The 18,276-nt window shown below is 32.4% G+C and overlaps 1 protein-coding gene across 1 annotated transcript in view; it reads right to left on the bottom strand.

Annotated features, from left to right (window-relative positions):
• LOC100368524 (tyrosine-protein kinase receptor-like) overlaps positions 1–18,276 on the bottom strand; it is a 44,447-nt gene that overhangs the window by 7,717 nt on the left and 18,454 nt on the right. The window contains exons 4-16 of the mRNA XM_085494128.1: positions 17,590–17,800; positions 14,457–14,593; positions 9,764–9,895; positions 5,782–5,943; positions 5,505–5,632; positions 5,223–5,383; positions 3,958–4,145; positions 2,564–2,801; positions 2,280–2,427; positions 1,765–1,890; positions 1,448–1,616; positions 744–926; positions 166–261 (exon numbers count right to left, since the gene is read on the bottom strand). Coding sequence (XP_085350254.1) covers positions 166–261; positions 744–926; positions 1,448–1,616; positions 1,765–1,890; positions 2,280–2,427; positions 2,564–2,801; positions 3,958–4,145; positions 5,223–5,383; positions 5,505–5,632; positions 5,782–5,943; positions 9,764–9,895; positions 14,457–14,593; positions 17,590–17,800 — 2,079 coding nt within the window. The remainder of the gene's footprint in view (positions 1–165; positions 262–743; positions 927–1,447; positions 1,617–1,764; positions 1,891–2,279; positions 2,428–2,563; positions 2,802–3,957; positions 4,146–5,222; positions 5,384–5,504; positions 5,633–5,781; positions 5,944–9,763; positions 9,896–14,456; positions 14,594–17,589; positions 17,801–18,276) is intronic.

Here is an 18,276-nt window from a genome sequence, read left to right as displayed (position 1 = left end):
TATTTTATTTTTGCAATGACCAATCAAAATCTAGCTTGTAAAAATGTTATGGTGAACATCTTCTGTTGTTTTATCATTTTGTGGAACAAATAACAATGTTTTTATTCTCCAATAATCATTGTTAATGTTAAAAAAACTCAAGTTATTCTCAAGTTATACACTTACCTGCTTCCTGAGACGAATACACTGCCGATGGATGGATTATCGACGTTCCACCTTGACCGTTGTTATCTAAGGTTTTTCTCATTGCGGCGTATCCACCTATCAGTATTTGAATAAAATAAGTGTGGACGAATTGATCACCAGTCATATAAGGCATCATTTAAATTCCTATTGCATATTCGATTCTCAAAATAGAGAAAAGTAAATTTAACATGTAAGGTTTGAACTGAATTGAAAATTCAATGTTATTTTCTCCTACTTGTACCTCCAATAAAATAGATTATGTCAACAGGAAAATGCAAAAAAAAAACTGCCATCACCAAGTATTTGTCATTGTATCTTGCTTGCTGACACCTCACAGGCTAAATGACAAGGTTAATTGTTATCAATATGACTCTTAATATTGTTATAAAATCAACAAAACTGACCGCAGTTATTTTGTTGGTTATTGGGCCTATATGCGATGTAAACATGTGTAAGGTATTATTCATTTACACGACTGTGTCGATTTAAGTAATATTTATGCATGGCTTATTTTACTGCTAACCACAACACAGACGTAAGCAAAAAGATTTACTAACCTGAATAACCGCCCCCTCCACCTCCTGAGGAGCATGCCCCACCTCCTCCTCCAAATCCCCCTTGAGTTTTCCATCTCAGCTCCTTGTATGCTAATTCACACCCGTCTCCTCCTTCACCACCTTCAAGCAGAGATTTACCGTCAGGTCCGGCAGGAGTGCTGTCGTTCCATCCACCACCACTACCTGAAGATAGCAAACAGTACCGGTAATATAGTTGTGTGCCATCTGGTGTTCAAAGTGTAAGATTCCACCACGTGATCTACTGTTGTATTAACACACCTCAGGCTACACAAATTCTATACCATATTTTTTATAGGCAGCATATAATACTATATTGGTCTCAATGTGTAAAAGCAATTTGCTATCAGCAAAGATTGAATCACCAGATGTCTTTTATTTTTTGTTCATTTTTTATGTGATTATATTATGTCAATCACAAACTTGGATAAAAAATCTACTTTTTGCATCAAAAATACATCAAACATCCGTGAAAATAGTGATTTTTGAGCAATTTACAATGAATTTCTATCGGTCTTATCAAATATCATCATTTCTTTTCAGGAACATACATGTATGGTAAAAAAATGATGATTTTATTGAGTATTCTGCATGTGAAATAACTATCCAACATGGATTTATAATAACAGTTTTACTGTTTTAAAAACATTTCATCGTGAGTAAAAAACTAATTTTCAACTTCTTACCTGGAACATCATTTGCTGACAGACTAGAGGATAAACCATTTGTTCCATTACCAGGATACATAGCGGTTTTTCCATGAACATCATGTAAAGCTGGAGATTGACTGAATGCCAAACCACCACCCCCTCCCGCTACCAACAATGGTATAGCGTCATAACTGGTGTTGTTCACCTAATAATTGTAATTAATATGAATTAAGTTAACTAACAGTAAGTAATCCATATATTCAGGTTTTTAAACAATGACATTGGTGAACATTTAGCAAATCTAGCTAGTCTGAATTTTAAAAAGATCGAAACGTTTTATTCTGAACACACACCTGGAAAACAAACGTAGCGCCTCCACCTCCTCCTCCACCTCCAGCTGATCGACCCTGTGGCCCCAAGTCACTTCTTTCTTCATCAGTGACAGTCCCTGTACAATATTCTTTACCTAAGGTAGGCACCTGTTGAAGATTTGGGAAAATTATAAACTTGATTCAACAAACCCTGAAATTGAAACGTATAAAGGATCACCACAACTGCATAGGTGTGGGTTTGATCTGTTTTCTGGTTGGTTGCTGCCTAAATTATGCATGCTACTTTATTTATCAAAGTTCAATGCAACAGCGAGTGATGGTCATGATGGTTCAGGATCCTAATTAGATGATTGTTACAACAGGCTTTTCTCTACAAATCATCATACAGTCTATGTGACAGCAATTAAATGCAAGAATGTTTTTTGCTTCATATAAATTGCCAATTGAATAATAACAATTTACACAATATAGCAGTCAGATGGACTCTATTCACAGTTCAATATCTGAAATTTAAACACAATACTATTTATACGTACAGTTTCACAAGCACTCTGTCCCTCCTGGCCAACCAACAGATATATTTGTTCACCAGTGTTAAAGTGGAAAACTGCCTCCACCATAGCGCCTTTAGATGGACCTGAATTCTCCACCCCACTACCACCACTGGCACCTTCAGCCTTAATGCTTTTGTGAGAAAACAGATTACAAGTCAATTCCCCAATATGGTCAATACTATCGCTCTACTGTATTAGTGCATATTTTAATTTTGCAGTATAATTCTTGTAGGAAAATATAATAGTCAAAATGTAAAACATGTCACCTGTAAAAAGCTGATACGGGAACCGTCCACACCTGAACACCTTTCATAGTGTCATCGTCTTCTAACACAACAACAGAAGTATGAGTGTAGGAATAAGCTGCGTCACATTGCATCTGAGTCGGCCCAGAACGACCTAAATTGTTACATGTGGTGAACGAGAAGTCTGTAATATTACTTGAGACATCGGTAGTAACCGAATGAGTTGAACTCAGTCGAAAGTTCTTTGGAGTTGCTGCATCTTTGGTATGGAAAATATGGTAATTATTAGCATTATATTTAAATGATCGTGATGATTTCCCATCTTGACATTACAAGCTCTGGTTGTCAGACACAGACTGGTGTAATCTCAAATATGACACAATTATCAAAAAACATTAACCTTTTCAACACCAGACTTTCTGGCCCCAAATTTGTCTGCACTTTTTTTTTATATTCGTCACTATTTCTGGAAATGAACCCTAATTTTGGAGCCAACAGCCAAAATTTGAGTCTATTTTCAGTTTTTAACTCAAAAAATTTGGCTATTTTTGTCCTAATCTTTCGAAGGATAGTGCAGACTATATATAAACAGGGTTGTTTTGTTATGAAAAGAGGAAACTGGTGGTGAAAAGGTTAAATCAGTTTTTAGTAATTATTCTAAAATTTTACAGGAATAACTGTATATAAACTTCATCATGCTCTGGTATAAGAAAAATAATTTTCGTTAATGGCACACTTTTTTCAAACACTTCTCACTAGGATTGATTATTTTCAGCTAGGGAGTCATAGCGACTTTTGTGATAATTATCAGCTGTAAAAAACCCTAAAGCAATAAAATAACTAACACTTCTTATGGCAAAAACTACAGTTTCATGTAAAAGTCTTCAAAATTGGCTGAAAAACAAATCAAGCGAATCAGACATATATTGATAATACTTCAAAACAATGATTGACGAAGATTATTATTATTAAGTAGTATTAAACAGACCTCAAGATGGGATTAGGTAAAAAAAAGTTATTAAAAGTCATTTTTGTATGTTATGTGCACTACTAAATAGAGCACAATATGGTAAATTGAATTAACTGAAAATTTATACATGTATCTGAGAAACTGGTTTTGTTTGATTTGATTTGATCAACAAAATATAAGTCAATAACAGTTTCCTTACAGTGGTTGCAAATAGGATTCATATGGGTAACTTGCAACTTCCATGGGAGAGGATAATGTTCCAATAACCCTATCAACTTCCCCCAGATGACTGAATCAATCGCAAATATGATTTGTACGGATAATTTACAACTTACGGTACTTTGTATAGTCACAAGGTTGTAATATGAAAACAGACAACAACTTAGCCATAGATAAAAACTCCCCGTATGAATCTTGTTTGTCCCCGTTGTCAAATTTCACTTACCGTATGTACTGGTAGTTGTGTTTATATTTAGATTAGTGGTGACAGGAGGGGCTGTATTTGTTGGCTGTAATGTTGTTGTCATTTCACTTGGCCAGATATCGAAACACTCAGGGCTCAGTGAAACATCATCAATAGCAATATCACCAAGGTAACTCAAGCCCCGGGATCCTTCAAATTCTATTAAGTACCTGAAAGAAATCGACACAGACACTGTTTGTTTCGTCTGCTAATGAAATAAGTGTACGTGCTCCAGGGTTGTCATGTTTATAAGAAATGCTTGCTAATAAACATAAATGAACTAGGCACAAAGTGACTTCTTAAAATATAGCGAAACTATTGTAACCATGCCTAGTGAGAATCTAGATTAAAGAAAAATTGATGGATAGATACAAAGTATCTTATCTTTGCATGGCAAAAGTGAGTATAAAAGTCCTGAAACAATGCAATAATATATCTAAACATTTTGTATGGAAAATAATTATATTAAAAAATTAATTAATTTTTATGTTCCTCAATTAATACTACATTTACTCTGATAATCTCAATAATACCGGTATACATGTAACATGAGTTGTATAAAATACTACAGCAATATATCTAAACAAAATAGGAAAAAATACAGCCAATGTGTTCTTCAACTAATACTACATGTACTGTATTGATCTCAATATAGCATAAATTGTATAAAAGTTCCCAAATAATAGTACAGTAATATATACTGGATATAAGCAAAATCTGGCAACAAAAATACTAGCCAATTTGGCAGGGAAAGTTTTTTATACTACATATTGAAAACAACAACATCAGTTTTACCACAGTTATCTAATTGACAGATCTTAAATAAATATGCTTGAAATATTGTAACCACAAGAAAAGTTTTAAGATGGAGCCAGCAACAACATCGTCAACAGCAACAAGAAAAAAAAACATTTTTCCTTCATATACCTTCATCGATGATGATATGAACAAGCTAATTAAATAGACTAGAATAAAAAGTATTAAACAGAAACAAAAATAATGCAATTTGCAGCTAACACATTGCCTATGCCTGCTGCATCCCTCCAAAGATAGCCAAAAAATTATGTGAGAAAGTGATGTGTTAACACTTCACAAATATAAAATTGAATTATTGATATTATTTTAAGTAATTGGAAATGATGTCCATTGTGTAAAAAATGAATAAAATAAAGAAATTATTTAAAAAATATATATGGCATTCAAATTGTTAACCAGCACAGATGATTAAAATAAAAAATTATTTGTACCGATTTGTTACACTTTCAGGCAGAGGAACAACTGCATTGACCCACATATCTGAGTTGATCCAACGTGGTGATTCAAACAGCTGGCCAACTGATTCATCCTGTATCACATAAACCTTCAGTATACCCAGCCTTTGACCATATATGTGATACCAGAAACGTAACTGAAAACCAATGACATGCAGTTATTGCTTAGTTATTAGACAGGCTTTATCATACACACAAAAGACAAAATGTTAAAAAATATGAACCTGACAATCAATTGACAAATATGAATATGGTTACCTGGCAACGCTGATAATATTCTCCACCAAATGTTCTAGTTGCAGGAGGAGGAGGGGGAAAGATTGGACTATGAAACAAAGCTTTATAATTGTTTACAATTTGAGAAGTCTCAATGTACATGTAATAGCCTGTAAGAAAACAAAACATACTCAAGTTACTGAATTAGTGTTTATTTTTATTTTATACATTACAATATCTATCTCACATCTCTAAGGGCTCCCTAGCCACCAACAAAATAGTATAAAGATTGATCATGTTTCTGCAGATGGTTACATACCTTCTGCTGTTCCCATGGTGTGATCAACACTTGGTCCAGTTTTACTTGTCCGTGTAGGGCCACGATTTCGAGTCCAATTAAACTGATCGCCTTCTAACACGTTGTGCCACCCGCAAGTGCTGTTGTCTTCAAAATTACATCGAGACCCATAAGGAACAAGGGCTTTAGAAGGCAATAAAAAAACAAAATAAGATAACAAAACTTAATCATTGACAGAACTAAGAAAAAGTTATCTGATTCTGTTTATGTTTTAGAGAAGTTAACTTTGATTTTTGTTAATTATCATGCCGTGAAAGATAGATAAAAAAACACATTAAAAACAGAAGCATCAATCAAGTTGTGATGGTCAACACTGATGGCACTATTGCCAGTAAATAAACATTATTATTAATCATTATTCCTGTCCAATGTTTAGTATTAATTATGGTCTGCATAGTTATGAATTATGAATATTTGGAAAATCAGAGATAAGAGTAACATAACAGAAAATGTTGACAAAAATAACTGGATAGCCGGAGTAAAAAAACAAAAAGAAAGGTCCTCTGATTTTTCACATTCTCAGGTTTAGGGGAAGATAATTTATTTTATTCATTATCATATAAACACAATAAAAACAAAATCTTCAATCAGGTTATGGTATTCAACACTGGTGGCGCTCTTGCATTTTATATTCCTGTTTAGATACTATTTAGTAATTCAAAACTGAAATTGTTTTTTATCTATAATTAAAGTACTTTTAATAATTTCAAAGTCAGTAAGATAATGTTTTCACAAAGTAATTCAGAATAACAAACTGCCCTTACATATAGGTAACTGGAAGAATGTTTTTGTTTAACAGAAACTGATCATTGCAGTCTGAGCAAAGAGCTCAAATTAATATTCATTTTTTCTTTGACATTGACTGAAACATAGACTTTGATAACTTGCATTTTTCCATGGTTTGAATTTCACTGCTAAGCTGAAACAGTAAAATGAAAACCAAGTGAATAATTAATGAGTTTACAGTACTGTGTTACAAGGTCATATTTTATCCATTGGCAGGATGAATAATATAATATTTCATAAGACTTGGGTTCCTTTTACCGGTAGTATCACAATTTCCTTTTGTGTGTGCTATTTCCTTTCTATCTGATATTGCAGTCCTCATTTTTGCAACTCTGTCTTAGATTTAATTCAAGTTCGCAATAAATTTAGAAAAGATAATGCCAAAAAATACTGTTAATGCCTAAAACTATTTTTTTTTATTTTTACAATAATTTCAGCAAATACCCAAAAAAAAACATGCATTGTGTCCCCCGACATTGTTTTATTTTGTACGATGTAATCTTAATTTTATTTTGTGTTGAGCATTTCTATATTTTACTGTGTGCATTTTAATGTGTTTTGTTTTGATTTTGTTCAATAATTCAAATGCATGATAAAAAAACTAATGTGTATTCAGTGTTCTGTTTAAAACTGTATAAATTGTATAAAAGGAGTGTGAATGATCAGGTGTTTGTGGGGGAATGGAAGTGACTGTTGCGGTTCCGTCGTTGTAATAGAAGCTCAGACCTGTTAATCAGCCGGCCTCCTTATGATATTTGAGTTGCAATCTTGGCTACAAAAAAACAACACTGTCAGTTGTTTATGAACCAAAGGCAGCAGAATATTTACATTGATTTTAATTGAGTTGTTTACATTAACTTTTACAGGTAACAGTAGTGACCTCAAGTGAATTTTACGCAAGACAGTGATGACCTCCAAATTCGCAAGTTCTAAAAGACTTTTGAATAAATTCATGTCTCTGTACAGTAAATTAAAATTTTGTAATGGCAACATTTTCTTAATTCATTTTCTTATATTTTACTAATATTTTATTTTTATCTCTTTTGTATTGTATGTTTTTTGTATTTCATTGTATTTATGTTCCTTACCATACAAAAACCCTCTGCAGGTTTTTAGTAGAGTAATAAAGTTATTATTAATTAATTCCTTTATTAATTAATTAATTTATTGATTTTTTAATTTATTGACACAAGATTTTGGAAACAAGACACTGAAACAAGACAATAAAAAAAAGAGATTAAAAGTGAAAGAAAAAAAGTGAAAACAAATTACAAAGTCACATTAACAAATTACAAGATTCATTGCCTATTAAACAAAAATACATAATAATCTAATAATCTATCTATAATTAAACGCTTAATATGAGGTGCTACTGTTTTATTTTAAGGCGATGTTTATTAAATTGTGCAGTATTGATCTGTGTACTACAAAGACTCATTATAGAAATAAATTGACTATGCACTGACTATTTTAACTTACTGAAATTATTAATGTGTTTGGTCACATCTTCACCTCTAGTGACTTTCTTTGTTGTTCATACTTTGAACACGACATTATTAGATGGAATTCATTTTCAAGTTTCAAGGTCACACGTTTATTTTTTAACTGGTATTTTTGGTTTCATGTGTCAACCAGATTCAATTTTTGAATTGTGATTCTCTAAAGTAAATTTGTTCACTGTTCACGCAGTTCTACTAGTATATTGTCAATGTCTGTTATGTATTTTTTAAGTTCTAATTTATTTTTAACGTTTCTGTGTCTTCTTAATTTATTTTTCCCTGTTGTCATTATAAATATCTTCTATCCAATGTGACCCAAAGAATTCTTCCAGTTGAATTTTTATTTTCTTTAAATTTTCGTTTTAAATTTTTTATCTATTTTTTTTTGTTAGTTGTGCTGCTTCTTTGAGTAGTAAGATGTCTGTAGTTAATACAAGTCTGTAATATTTAATTAGTTGTTTTTTTATGAATGTGTTCTGCAGAAATCTACCAAATTCTACACAAATACCCATTATTGGTGTAATTTTGGAAACACCTGAAAGATATCCGAGGTAGCTACATGTAGTATGGGACTCTTCAATGGCTGACTTGTGTGAGCATTCATGCATTAATTAACAAGTATCATAAATCACAATTAAAATTAAAATCTTTTTGCCCCTGACAGAAACAAATTACATTTACTAATCACCATTGTAGCATTGCCAAAACTAAATACAAATATTTGAAATAATCATACAACAATTCACTCTTTGAAAACCATCCTTCCTCCTGATAATATTTTAGTGCAACTTTCTGCCCGTTTTAATATATTTTTTTATATTTTGAATCAAATACATGTAGACAGATATTCCTATTGAAAAATATATAAAACGAGCAGTTGCTTGGCTGAGATGGCTTCGCTGTTAGCAATGCATATTTCAATTAGAGAATTGAAGATATCATCACAAAATGAACAAGGTGAGATCAGGCCACCTGAGGTCCCTATATGTATAATATCAAAGCAATCAAACTTGCAGTTTTCAATAAGAAGTCGAAAATATTACTTTTTATCAAGAAATGACAATAATATTCGTAAAAGTTAGAGACTATCATCATGAAATAAACAAATCTGAGAAAGGTATATCTGAAGTACCTATTTTGTATAATATCACAGCAATAAGACTTTCTGTTTTTAACAAAAATCTAAAAATATAACTTTTTATCAAAAATAGAGAATTAAAGATGTCATAAAGAAATGAACAAATCAAAGAGAGATCTACCCAAGGTACATATATACATCAAGTAGAATCAAAGCAATCAGACTTGCAGTTATCAAGAAGAATTGGAAAAAATAACAAGTTGTCACAGGCTCTCACGGATAATCAATCACGCATGAAAAAGTCAACAGCAGAGCTAAAAATTATGTGGGTTTCAATTTGTGGATTTGGTACTGAAATGGTTTATAAACATCAAACAATATAACGCCATTCAGGTTTTCATTTATCCACAAATACGTATGTCATTGGCATTCAATGCTTGTGCTCAACAAAATGAATGTACCGCAACAGGAAGCACTAACAGGAAATACTGTGACAAACTATTGTATCCTAAGTGGGAGTCGAAAGCAACATATAGAGGTGTGGGGGAGAAACAAGAATATAATGTAATATAAAACTCACAGCAAGCTTCATGTTTTTCATCGTCACCGAATAAGCAGTCATCCTGGTAATCACAAAGTTGATTTGTATTAAAGCAGACGTCATTGCTACTGCACATCATTTCATCTGTAGAACACGTTAATCTTGGTAAAACTGTGAAAAATGGAAAGACGATAAAATCATTACTTGTTGCAGAATCTTCAATCCTCCTTTGAATGGTTTCTATCTTGATGTGAGCCATTTTTATTTATTAAAACAAGTTACTAACAGTCCCATTGTTAAAGGGTTTGCTTTATATAGGATACACCATATATTTTTAAACAAAAATTCATACAAAGTACAAATTAACAAATATAAAAGTGAATTTCTTTTCAGAAATAGAAAAAAATTAAACAAGTCATTGTTAATGACATAGTCCCCAATGGAATTAGTTGAAATGTTATTCATGTCAAAAATAAAGTTACAAACCAAAAGCATAGTTAGTAATTTAGAGTGCATAAATGGCTGTCCTAGTATCAACAGAAATTATATGTATTAAATTACTCTTTCAAAATCGTAATATAAACAGTATATGCTATTCATGCATTTTTTTTTATTAAAAATTGAATTTCATTTGTCAAAAAGCAAGACCCAATTGATCCAATTGTGAAACTATTTGTCATGGACATGTATCCTAACATGTATAATTTGAAGAGAAACAAGTCATCGTTAATGACACAGTCCCCGTCCAACATTTTGTGATCTGACATATCAATTTGATGCTTATGAAGTCATTGAGATTAGATTGAAACCATTAATAGGAGATGGATTTGTAAAAATGACGATTTAGCACTTTTACATGAAAATTGGGCGTCGGCCAGCCATATTGAATTGAATCACAAAAATTATGTTGGTGCGGATGTATCTCTTGGTATATTATCTTTGTACAAAATTTAAAACAGAAACGTTCATTGCATTCAAGATAAAGTAGCATGGGTACCATGAAAAACAAGATGGCTGCCAGTCGGCCATATCTGTTTGAATCACGAAAAAAAAAATGACGTGCACCTACAACCCAATATGTATGATAATCATACCAACTTTGATACAAATCGGCTCATTCATCTCCGAGAAACTGCCGCGGACACATTTAGGTAGCAAATTTTACAACCAAAATGACGCCAGTCGGCCATTTTTGCTCTGATGATAAAGTAACTTGACGCGCATATGTAAGACATTACGCATTGTCGGCATGTAAAGTTTGAATAATATACGTCAATGGGTGTCCGAGATATAGCTCCGGAAGTATGGACGAACGGAACGAACCCAAATTAATACTCCCCGTTTTCGGACTTCGTCAGAACGGGGACTAAAAAAACATGTCACCGATACATTTTGAAAAATCAAGATGGCTACCAGTTGGTAATTTCAGATTTGAAGACAAAACGAATCATCATGGACATGCATCTCAACATACATAATGTTTGTATCAAATTTGGACAAAAACCAACAAATCCTGTCCAAGAAACTACATTTTCCAAAATACAAGATTGATGCCAATTGGCTATCTTTGATCTGATTATGGAACGAACTGACATGAAAATGTATTCCTATATTCATAATGTATGTACCAAACATGAATGAAAATGGTCCAAAATCCAGCAAGATGACCACCAGTTGGCCCTCTTTGATCTGATTATGGAAAAAACTGACATGGACATGTATTCCAGCATGTATGATGTATGTGCCAAATGTGAACAAGCAGCCTCTCGGCTGAGATAGCTCCGCTGTTAGCAATGCACATTTCAATTAAAGAAATGAAAATATCATTGGAAAATGAACAAATCTGAGAGAGGTACACATGTAGTACCTATACTGGTATATATAATATCAAAGCAATCAGACTTGCGGTTTTCAACAGGAAATTGAAAATATCAATTTTTACCAAAAATTACAAAAATTAGAGAATTGAAGTTATCCTTACAAAATCAATAAATCTTGGATAGTATACAATGGATTGTATAATATCAAAGCAATCGGACTTGCGGCTTTTGACAATAAGTCGAAAATATCACTTTTTACTAAAACTGACAGAAATATTCATCAAAATTAGAGATATCATCACAAAATGAACAATTCTAAGATAGATTATTATAACAAAGGTACATATACACCAAGTATCAAAGCAATAAGAATTGTAGTTTTCAAGACAAAGTTGAAAAAATAAAGCGTTGACACAGATGACGGACAACCACTCAATGACATATGATAAGCTCCACTCGATAAAGTCGACAACGGAGCTAATAAAAAATGGCTGCCAGTCAGCCATCTTAGATTGAATTAGTAAATCACTGCATGTGCATTTGTCCCAGATAAAGTACAAGGCACATGCAAAGAATGAACAGATTTGGTCCACGGGGTTGTGAAACAGGACTCTTGATGGACGGACTGGGACTGAATTATAAGTCCTCATTTCGAACTTTGTTCTAACAGGGACTAATAATACAAAGTTTTATTAACAAGGTATTCAGTTTTAACTGTATTTTTATGATTAATAAATTTTACATAAATAGTAAAGAAAACGTCTTTTGGTAGATTAGTGCACCATTATAATACAACATTTTGAATGTGTTTTTGACAACTGAAGTAAATGACAAATTGTTTTTAATTACAAATTTACCCTCCACCAGTTAACATATCCAAGGGAAGCATTTGAATGATGGTTGTGTTTCATGAATGGCATATTTTGACTTTTTGAAGCAGTAAAGATCTTAACACAGAATGGAAAATCAATGCAATACGTGGTACAGATAACACAATATATCGGTTCAGTAGAAATGGAAACTATCATTAAAATTTAATGACATATATCAGGTCGTGACAGTGTTTAATTACTTTATTATTATTTTAAAGATCACATCAATGAGAAGCAGCCATGCAGAAATAATAGAGTAATTCCCTTGTTACTGATAACATCCGCCTCAGCGAGCATCGACTCGACTCGCCACAGGGGAGGCATGACCTTTTCATAAGAAACAACCCACTCCAAATCAATGTTATCGTCAATAGTTGATACAACTACTATACACTTCTACATCAATTTGGTGCTGTATCCATGACAACACCCAATAGATACATGCAATTATGATACTTTTTTTTTTCCAACAGTATATTCTATTATATTTCTTAATATGCTGACATTTAGACCGTTATTATAGGAATATAATAAATTAATTGTAATCATTGTTCCTTGCAATACACACGGCTGCGCAATTAGTTTAATTCCCATTATATCCGGTCTTCCGGGACACATAGAATTTTATAATCATAGTTACAATGTTCAATAGATTCCTTAATTTAAAAACTTGTTGCGTCCCCAAAGCATCGCTATAAACTGACGTAGGTTGATATATAGTTCAAGTCAATCTACAAGTATGATATCATAATCCCCATATACCCACTAATCCTAGCTAGGATAATACACCTATGGTGATATATAGACCTATTAATTCCAGATTAAACCATGTCACGTTCTAAACTATTTATAGTGAAAAAGACAAATGATATATCATCTCAATTATATTTGCAGTCAAGGCAATTATTCTCCATAGATATCTTGAACCTGAGTGTGATTCTATGAGTTTTTAATTAAAGGCTTAGACTAAATAAATGCAGTGACGTACATACTACAAGAGTTTTTTGAATATGAAATCACAGGGATACAAATACGCACTATAAAATTATGACATCTCAATGGTATAAGTGCATTTTTAATGCTAAATGGAATAACCATAAAGCGTAAATTTACTCAAGATAAACATGATGAATCTTCAACAGATATAGCAGAGTATAGCATTACAGGAAACATGATAGTAGAAGATGAACTGCACTTTAAATATTTTGTTATATGTATAAATTAGAACGCTGATACAAATTAGTTGGTTGATTGTTAAAAGATGTATATTTTCACAAGAAGCATAGAATTTGGCCCAAGAAATTGACACTCTTGATGACTTCAAATGACGATGACAGATCATGTCATACTAAAAAATGAAAATGTGTAAAGTTTACTATATCCAATAATAATCTGACTTTTGTTTTTAATATTCAGTTGTTACAACTTATCTTTATTGCTTATAACTGATAGAAACATTGTATTTCTCAGGATGCAGTCAGTTTTATTATTATTATAATAATATTTCTGAAAATGCAACTCACGATTGTTCACAGTGAATTATAATGATAGTTAAATTACAAATATTACGCAAAATTAAAAAAAAAAGTCTTATGAATAGAAAAATTCAAGTCAAATCAAATATTTGAACTATATGATTGTGTAAGTCTTACCATGTTAGTGAAAATACCTCCCATGATGCATTGCCATTCCCCCCCCAGTGAAGTAACTGACTTTTTGCAGTCTGTTACTCCTCACTTTAATACATTATATTTGATTATGGTACCAGCACAATATCAGGCTTTGTGAAGTTTTAGCAGTAATTTTGAGTTCATTTTGTAAATGTAAACATAATTCCGTTGATGTATAATATAATATTTTACCACATTTTGTAATGTAAATTGATTTGTGAGCGGAATTAATAAAGTCCGTATGTTATATAGTACCGGTATATCTGTAAACTAAACAAAAATATAAACCATGCAGACAGTTTCATAACAATATAAGGTTATATATCATTTGTTTTTTTTCCCATGTACTGTTAGAATATAGTGATCTTACCTGGGGAGCAATATTGGAATGACACAGAATCTAAAGCGATATAACCTTCTGTACCATCCTGTTTAAAAACAGTGCCCTCAAACACGATACTAAATGGTTCAGAGATTCTTCCAAGTCTGATCAGTTTCTCTTGCCAGCTGTAAACAAAAAGTGATAGAAAATTATTATATATATATAAAGTATTATGCTACAAAATGAAATAAATATCTGAGAAATGATACATATTGTACAACACTATCTTCTCTGCACGTGGTATCATCACTGCCATAATTTGAACATGATTATATCGCAATTTTTATTTTTTTTAATGGGCCATCCAGGAGCAGTTGAACACAGGCAAACGTTCCCATAATGAGTCTTTGCCACACACACCCAGGGTCTCGGGTCAACCATTTTTGGTTTTCAACCCAATTAAGATTTTAACTCAGGTTCATCGATCATGAGTCCAATGTGCAACAACCACTATTACGCAATCTAAATATGATCTTTCTTTTACGGTAGAATGCTACATATAGATGTATTAGTATTAAAGTATGTAAACTTCTTTTGATTTAATGTCAATCTGTTTTTTGAGAAAAACAGTAAAAAACAAAACAAGTCATTGTCAATGACACGTCCCCGTTCCGTTCATATTTGAGTGACATATACATTCAAAGCAGATCATGACCGAAATGCACCTGCATATATACAACACATTGTACTAAATCTAAACAAAATCCATCCATGCATGACTGAGATCTGGTTCCGGAATTGTGAAAATACGTGATTTTAATGCATTTTCTGTCTTACAATGGCCATCATTCAGCTATTGTTAAGCGGATCATGAAACAAATGCACATATCTATTTTTGACATGATGTACCATGTGTGTGTGAAGTTTGAACTTGATCAATCCAGACATGTCTGGGATACGGATCCAGAACTGAATTCTTTAAGAAAATGGCCGCCAGTCGGCCATTTCGAACTTGATCCGGGAAAAAAAATGACGTGCATCAAGGTCCTATTATGTTTAATGTAAGTACCAAATTTGAACGAAATCCGTCCATGCATAACTGAGATCCGGGTTCGGAATGGTGAAAATGTGCGATTTCAATGCATTTTCGGCCTTAAAGCGACCGGCATTTGGCTATCGTTAATAAGATCATGAAACAAATGCACATACATATTTGTGACATGATGTACCTTGTGTGTGTGAAGTTTGAACTTGATCAATCCAGACATGTCTCGGATACGGATCCAGAACTGAATTCTTTAAAACAAAATGGTCGCCAGTCGGCCATTTCGAACTTGATCCGAAAAAAAAAAATGACGTGCATCAAGGTCCTATTATGTTTAATGTATGTACCAAATTTGAATGAAATCCGTCCATGCATAACTGAGATCTGGGTCCGGAATGGTGAAAATGTGCGATTTCAATGCATTTTCGGCCTTAAAGCGGCCGCCATTTAGCTATCGTTAATAGGATCATGAAACAAATGCACATACATATTTGTGACATGATGTACCTTGTGTGTGTGAAGTTTGAACTTGATCAATCCAGACATGTCTCGGATACGGATCCAGAACTGAATTCTTTAAAACAAAATGGCCAGCAGTCGGTCATTTCGAACTTGATCCGAAAAAAAAAATGACGTGCATCAAGGTCCTATTATGTTTAATGTATGTACCAAATTTGAATGAAATCCGTCCATGCATAACTGAGATCCGGGTCCGAAATTGTGAAAATGTGCGATTTTGATGCATTTTCGGCCTTAAAATGGCCGCTATTCGGCTATCGTTAATCGGATCATGAAACAAATGCACATACATATTTGTGACAAATGCATGTGCATGTGTCCCATATAATGTGTGATGTATGAGTGAAGTTTGAACTTAATCGGTTCGTGCATGTTCGAGATACAGGTGATTACGGACGCACGCACGGACGCACACAGGGCAAAACATAAGTCCCCGTTTTTGGACTACGTCCGAACGGGGACTAATAATATGCATAAATGTAATTTTAACAGCGGTTTCCAAAGACCACGATGAAAACAAAACAATATTCCTCATTAAAAACCCACTTCTAGACATCAAAAAGTACCTTGCATCTTTTTTTACCATATGTCACTGAGCAAAATTTTGAGATATATCCTTGACATAGGAAACAATGCTGAAATGTCCTAATACAGACAAAACATGCTATTTTCACTGTATTTTACTGTATTTTATTTTCTTCATCCTTGTAACATACTGGTGGTAATACATCAAATTTGTAAAAATAACAGAAAATTTTTTTACTTTTGTGTAGCATTCAATCTTAAATTGAGATCAAATATAATCAAAACATTATCTCAGCTGGAAAAAAAAAATCCTCCTCAGTGTTTATTATTATTCTGATCACTACTTTAAAAGATTTAAAAAATTCATTCATCATTGAAAAATTAAATCTTTTGATCTTTTAGGAGCTTATGAACTACCTAGCTACATGTGGGAAATGAGAAATCTAAGTTAAATGATGTATAGCGTCATAAAAGTCTAAACATCAAAATATCCAAGAAGAAATTTAAAATTTAAATAATGCCGCCTGTAAGCCATTATTTCATTCCATTATGGATAAATATGCAGTCATAAAATGAACATGTTCACTTTCAAATAGGGGACTAATTATTGGTTAATTATTATTAATTATTGACGACATGCTGAATAGGTAAGGGTTCCATCATTACCGGTACATACAGTCAAAGCAAAAATTTTGCAATTTTAATTCAGAAAAGTTACACCAATTTAGACAAAAATTTTGTTTTTGATCTACAATAAATATTTAACATTACACAGTTTGTTGTGAAGGTAAACTGGGAGGTGTTAATTTAATATCATTCAGTGTGGTTTTATGCAATTAATTCTGAAAAACAAGCAGCCGGTCGGCTGAGATAGCTCCGCTGTTAGCAATGCACATTCCAATTATAGAACATAAGATATCATTAGAAAATGAACAATATGTATAGTATCAAAGCAATGGGACTTGCTGTTTTCAACAAGAAGTAAAAAACAATAGAACAATAGAACGACAGGCATCCCAATTGCATAACAAAAAAAAAAATGCATTTGAAAATGGTGTCAGTGTACACAGTATAGGTGATGTGCATAATTACCTGGTTCCTGATTCTGTATCAAAGCTCCACAATAACACATCTTTTTTGCTGGGCATTCTAACATATACTCTGAAATCAACAGCCGCCTCACCACTGAATTGGTAATAGAACTGTAATATACACTGTGGCCCGCTTTGTGTGTAATTGGGACTGATAACATGCGCTATGGTGGAGTTCTGGATCAAAGATGAACTCAATACCGCATAATGACCTGCAAACCACAATAAATACTATAAAAACATTTATTACTCATTGACATTTTCACTATTTCAACGATTTGAGCATATTGAATTTCACGAATTTGTAAAGGAAACAATGACATTTATTGTTATTTTACATGTTTACATGCGGATTTTCTTATCAGTGAAAATAACGAAATTAAAACCCAGTGAATAATTGATGCATTTACAGTAATACAAATTCATTTTTTGTTTAAGATTACCAAAAATAACTTTGTTAGATTTTACATTTACTGAACTGTAAACTTTTCAATAAGGATATATTATAATTACATGTATAATGTTTTCATTTTTATCTTATTTTGTAATTGGTCAGCACTGGTAAGATGAGAAATCAGGTCAACTGAACATGAATACACTGTAATAATAATAATAATAATAATAATAATAATAATAATAATAATAATAATAATAATAATAAGTTATAATATTGATAACATTAATAATC

This window comes from Saccoglossus kowalevskii, chromosome 2 (genome assembly GCF_978046115.1).
Source record: "Saccoglossus kowalevskii chromosome 2, keSacKowa6.1, whole genome shotgun sequence".
Taxonomy (NCBI): domain Eukaryota; kingdom Metazoa; phylum Hemichordata; class Enteropneusta; family Harrimaniidae; genus Saccoglossus; species Saccoglossus kowalevskii.
The sequence above is the reverse complement of the archived record's forward strand: the minus strand, read 5'-3'. Positions and strand labels throughout refer to the sequence as shown.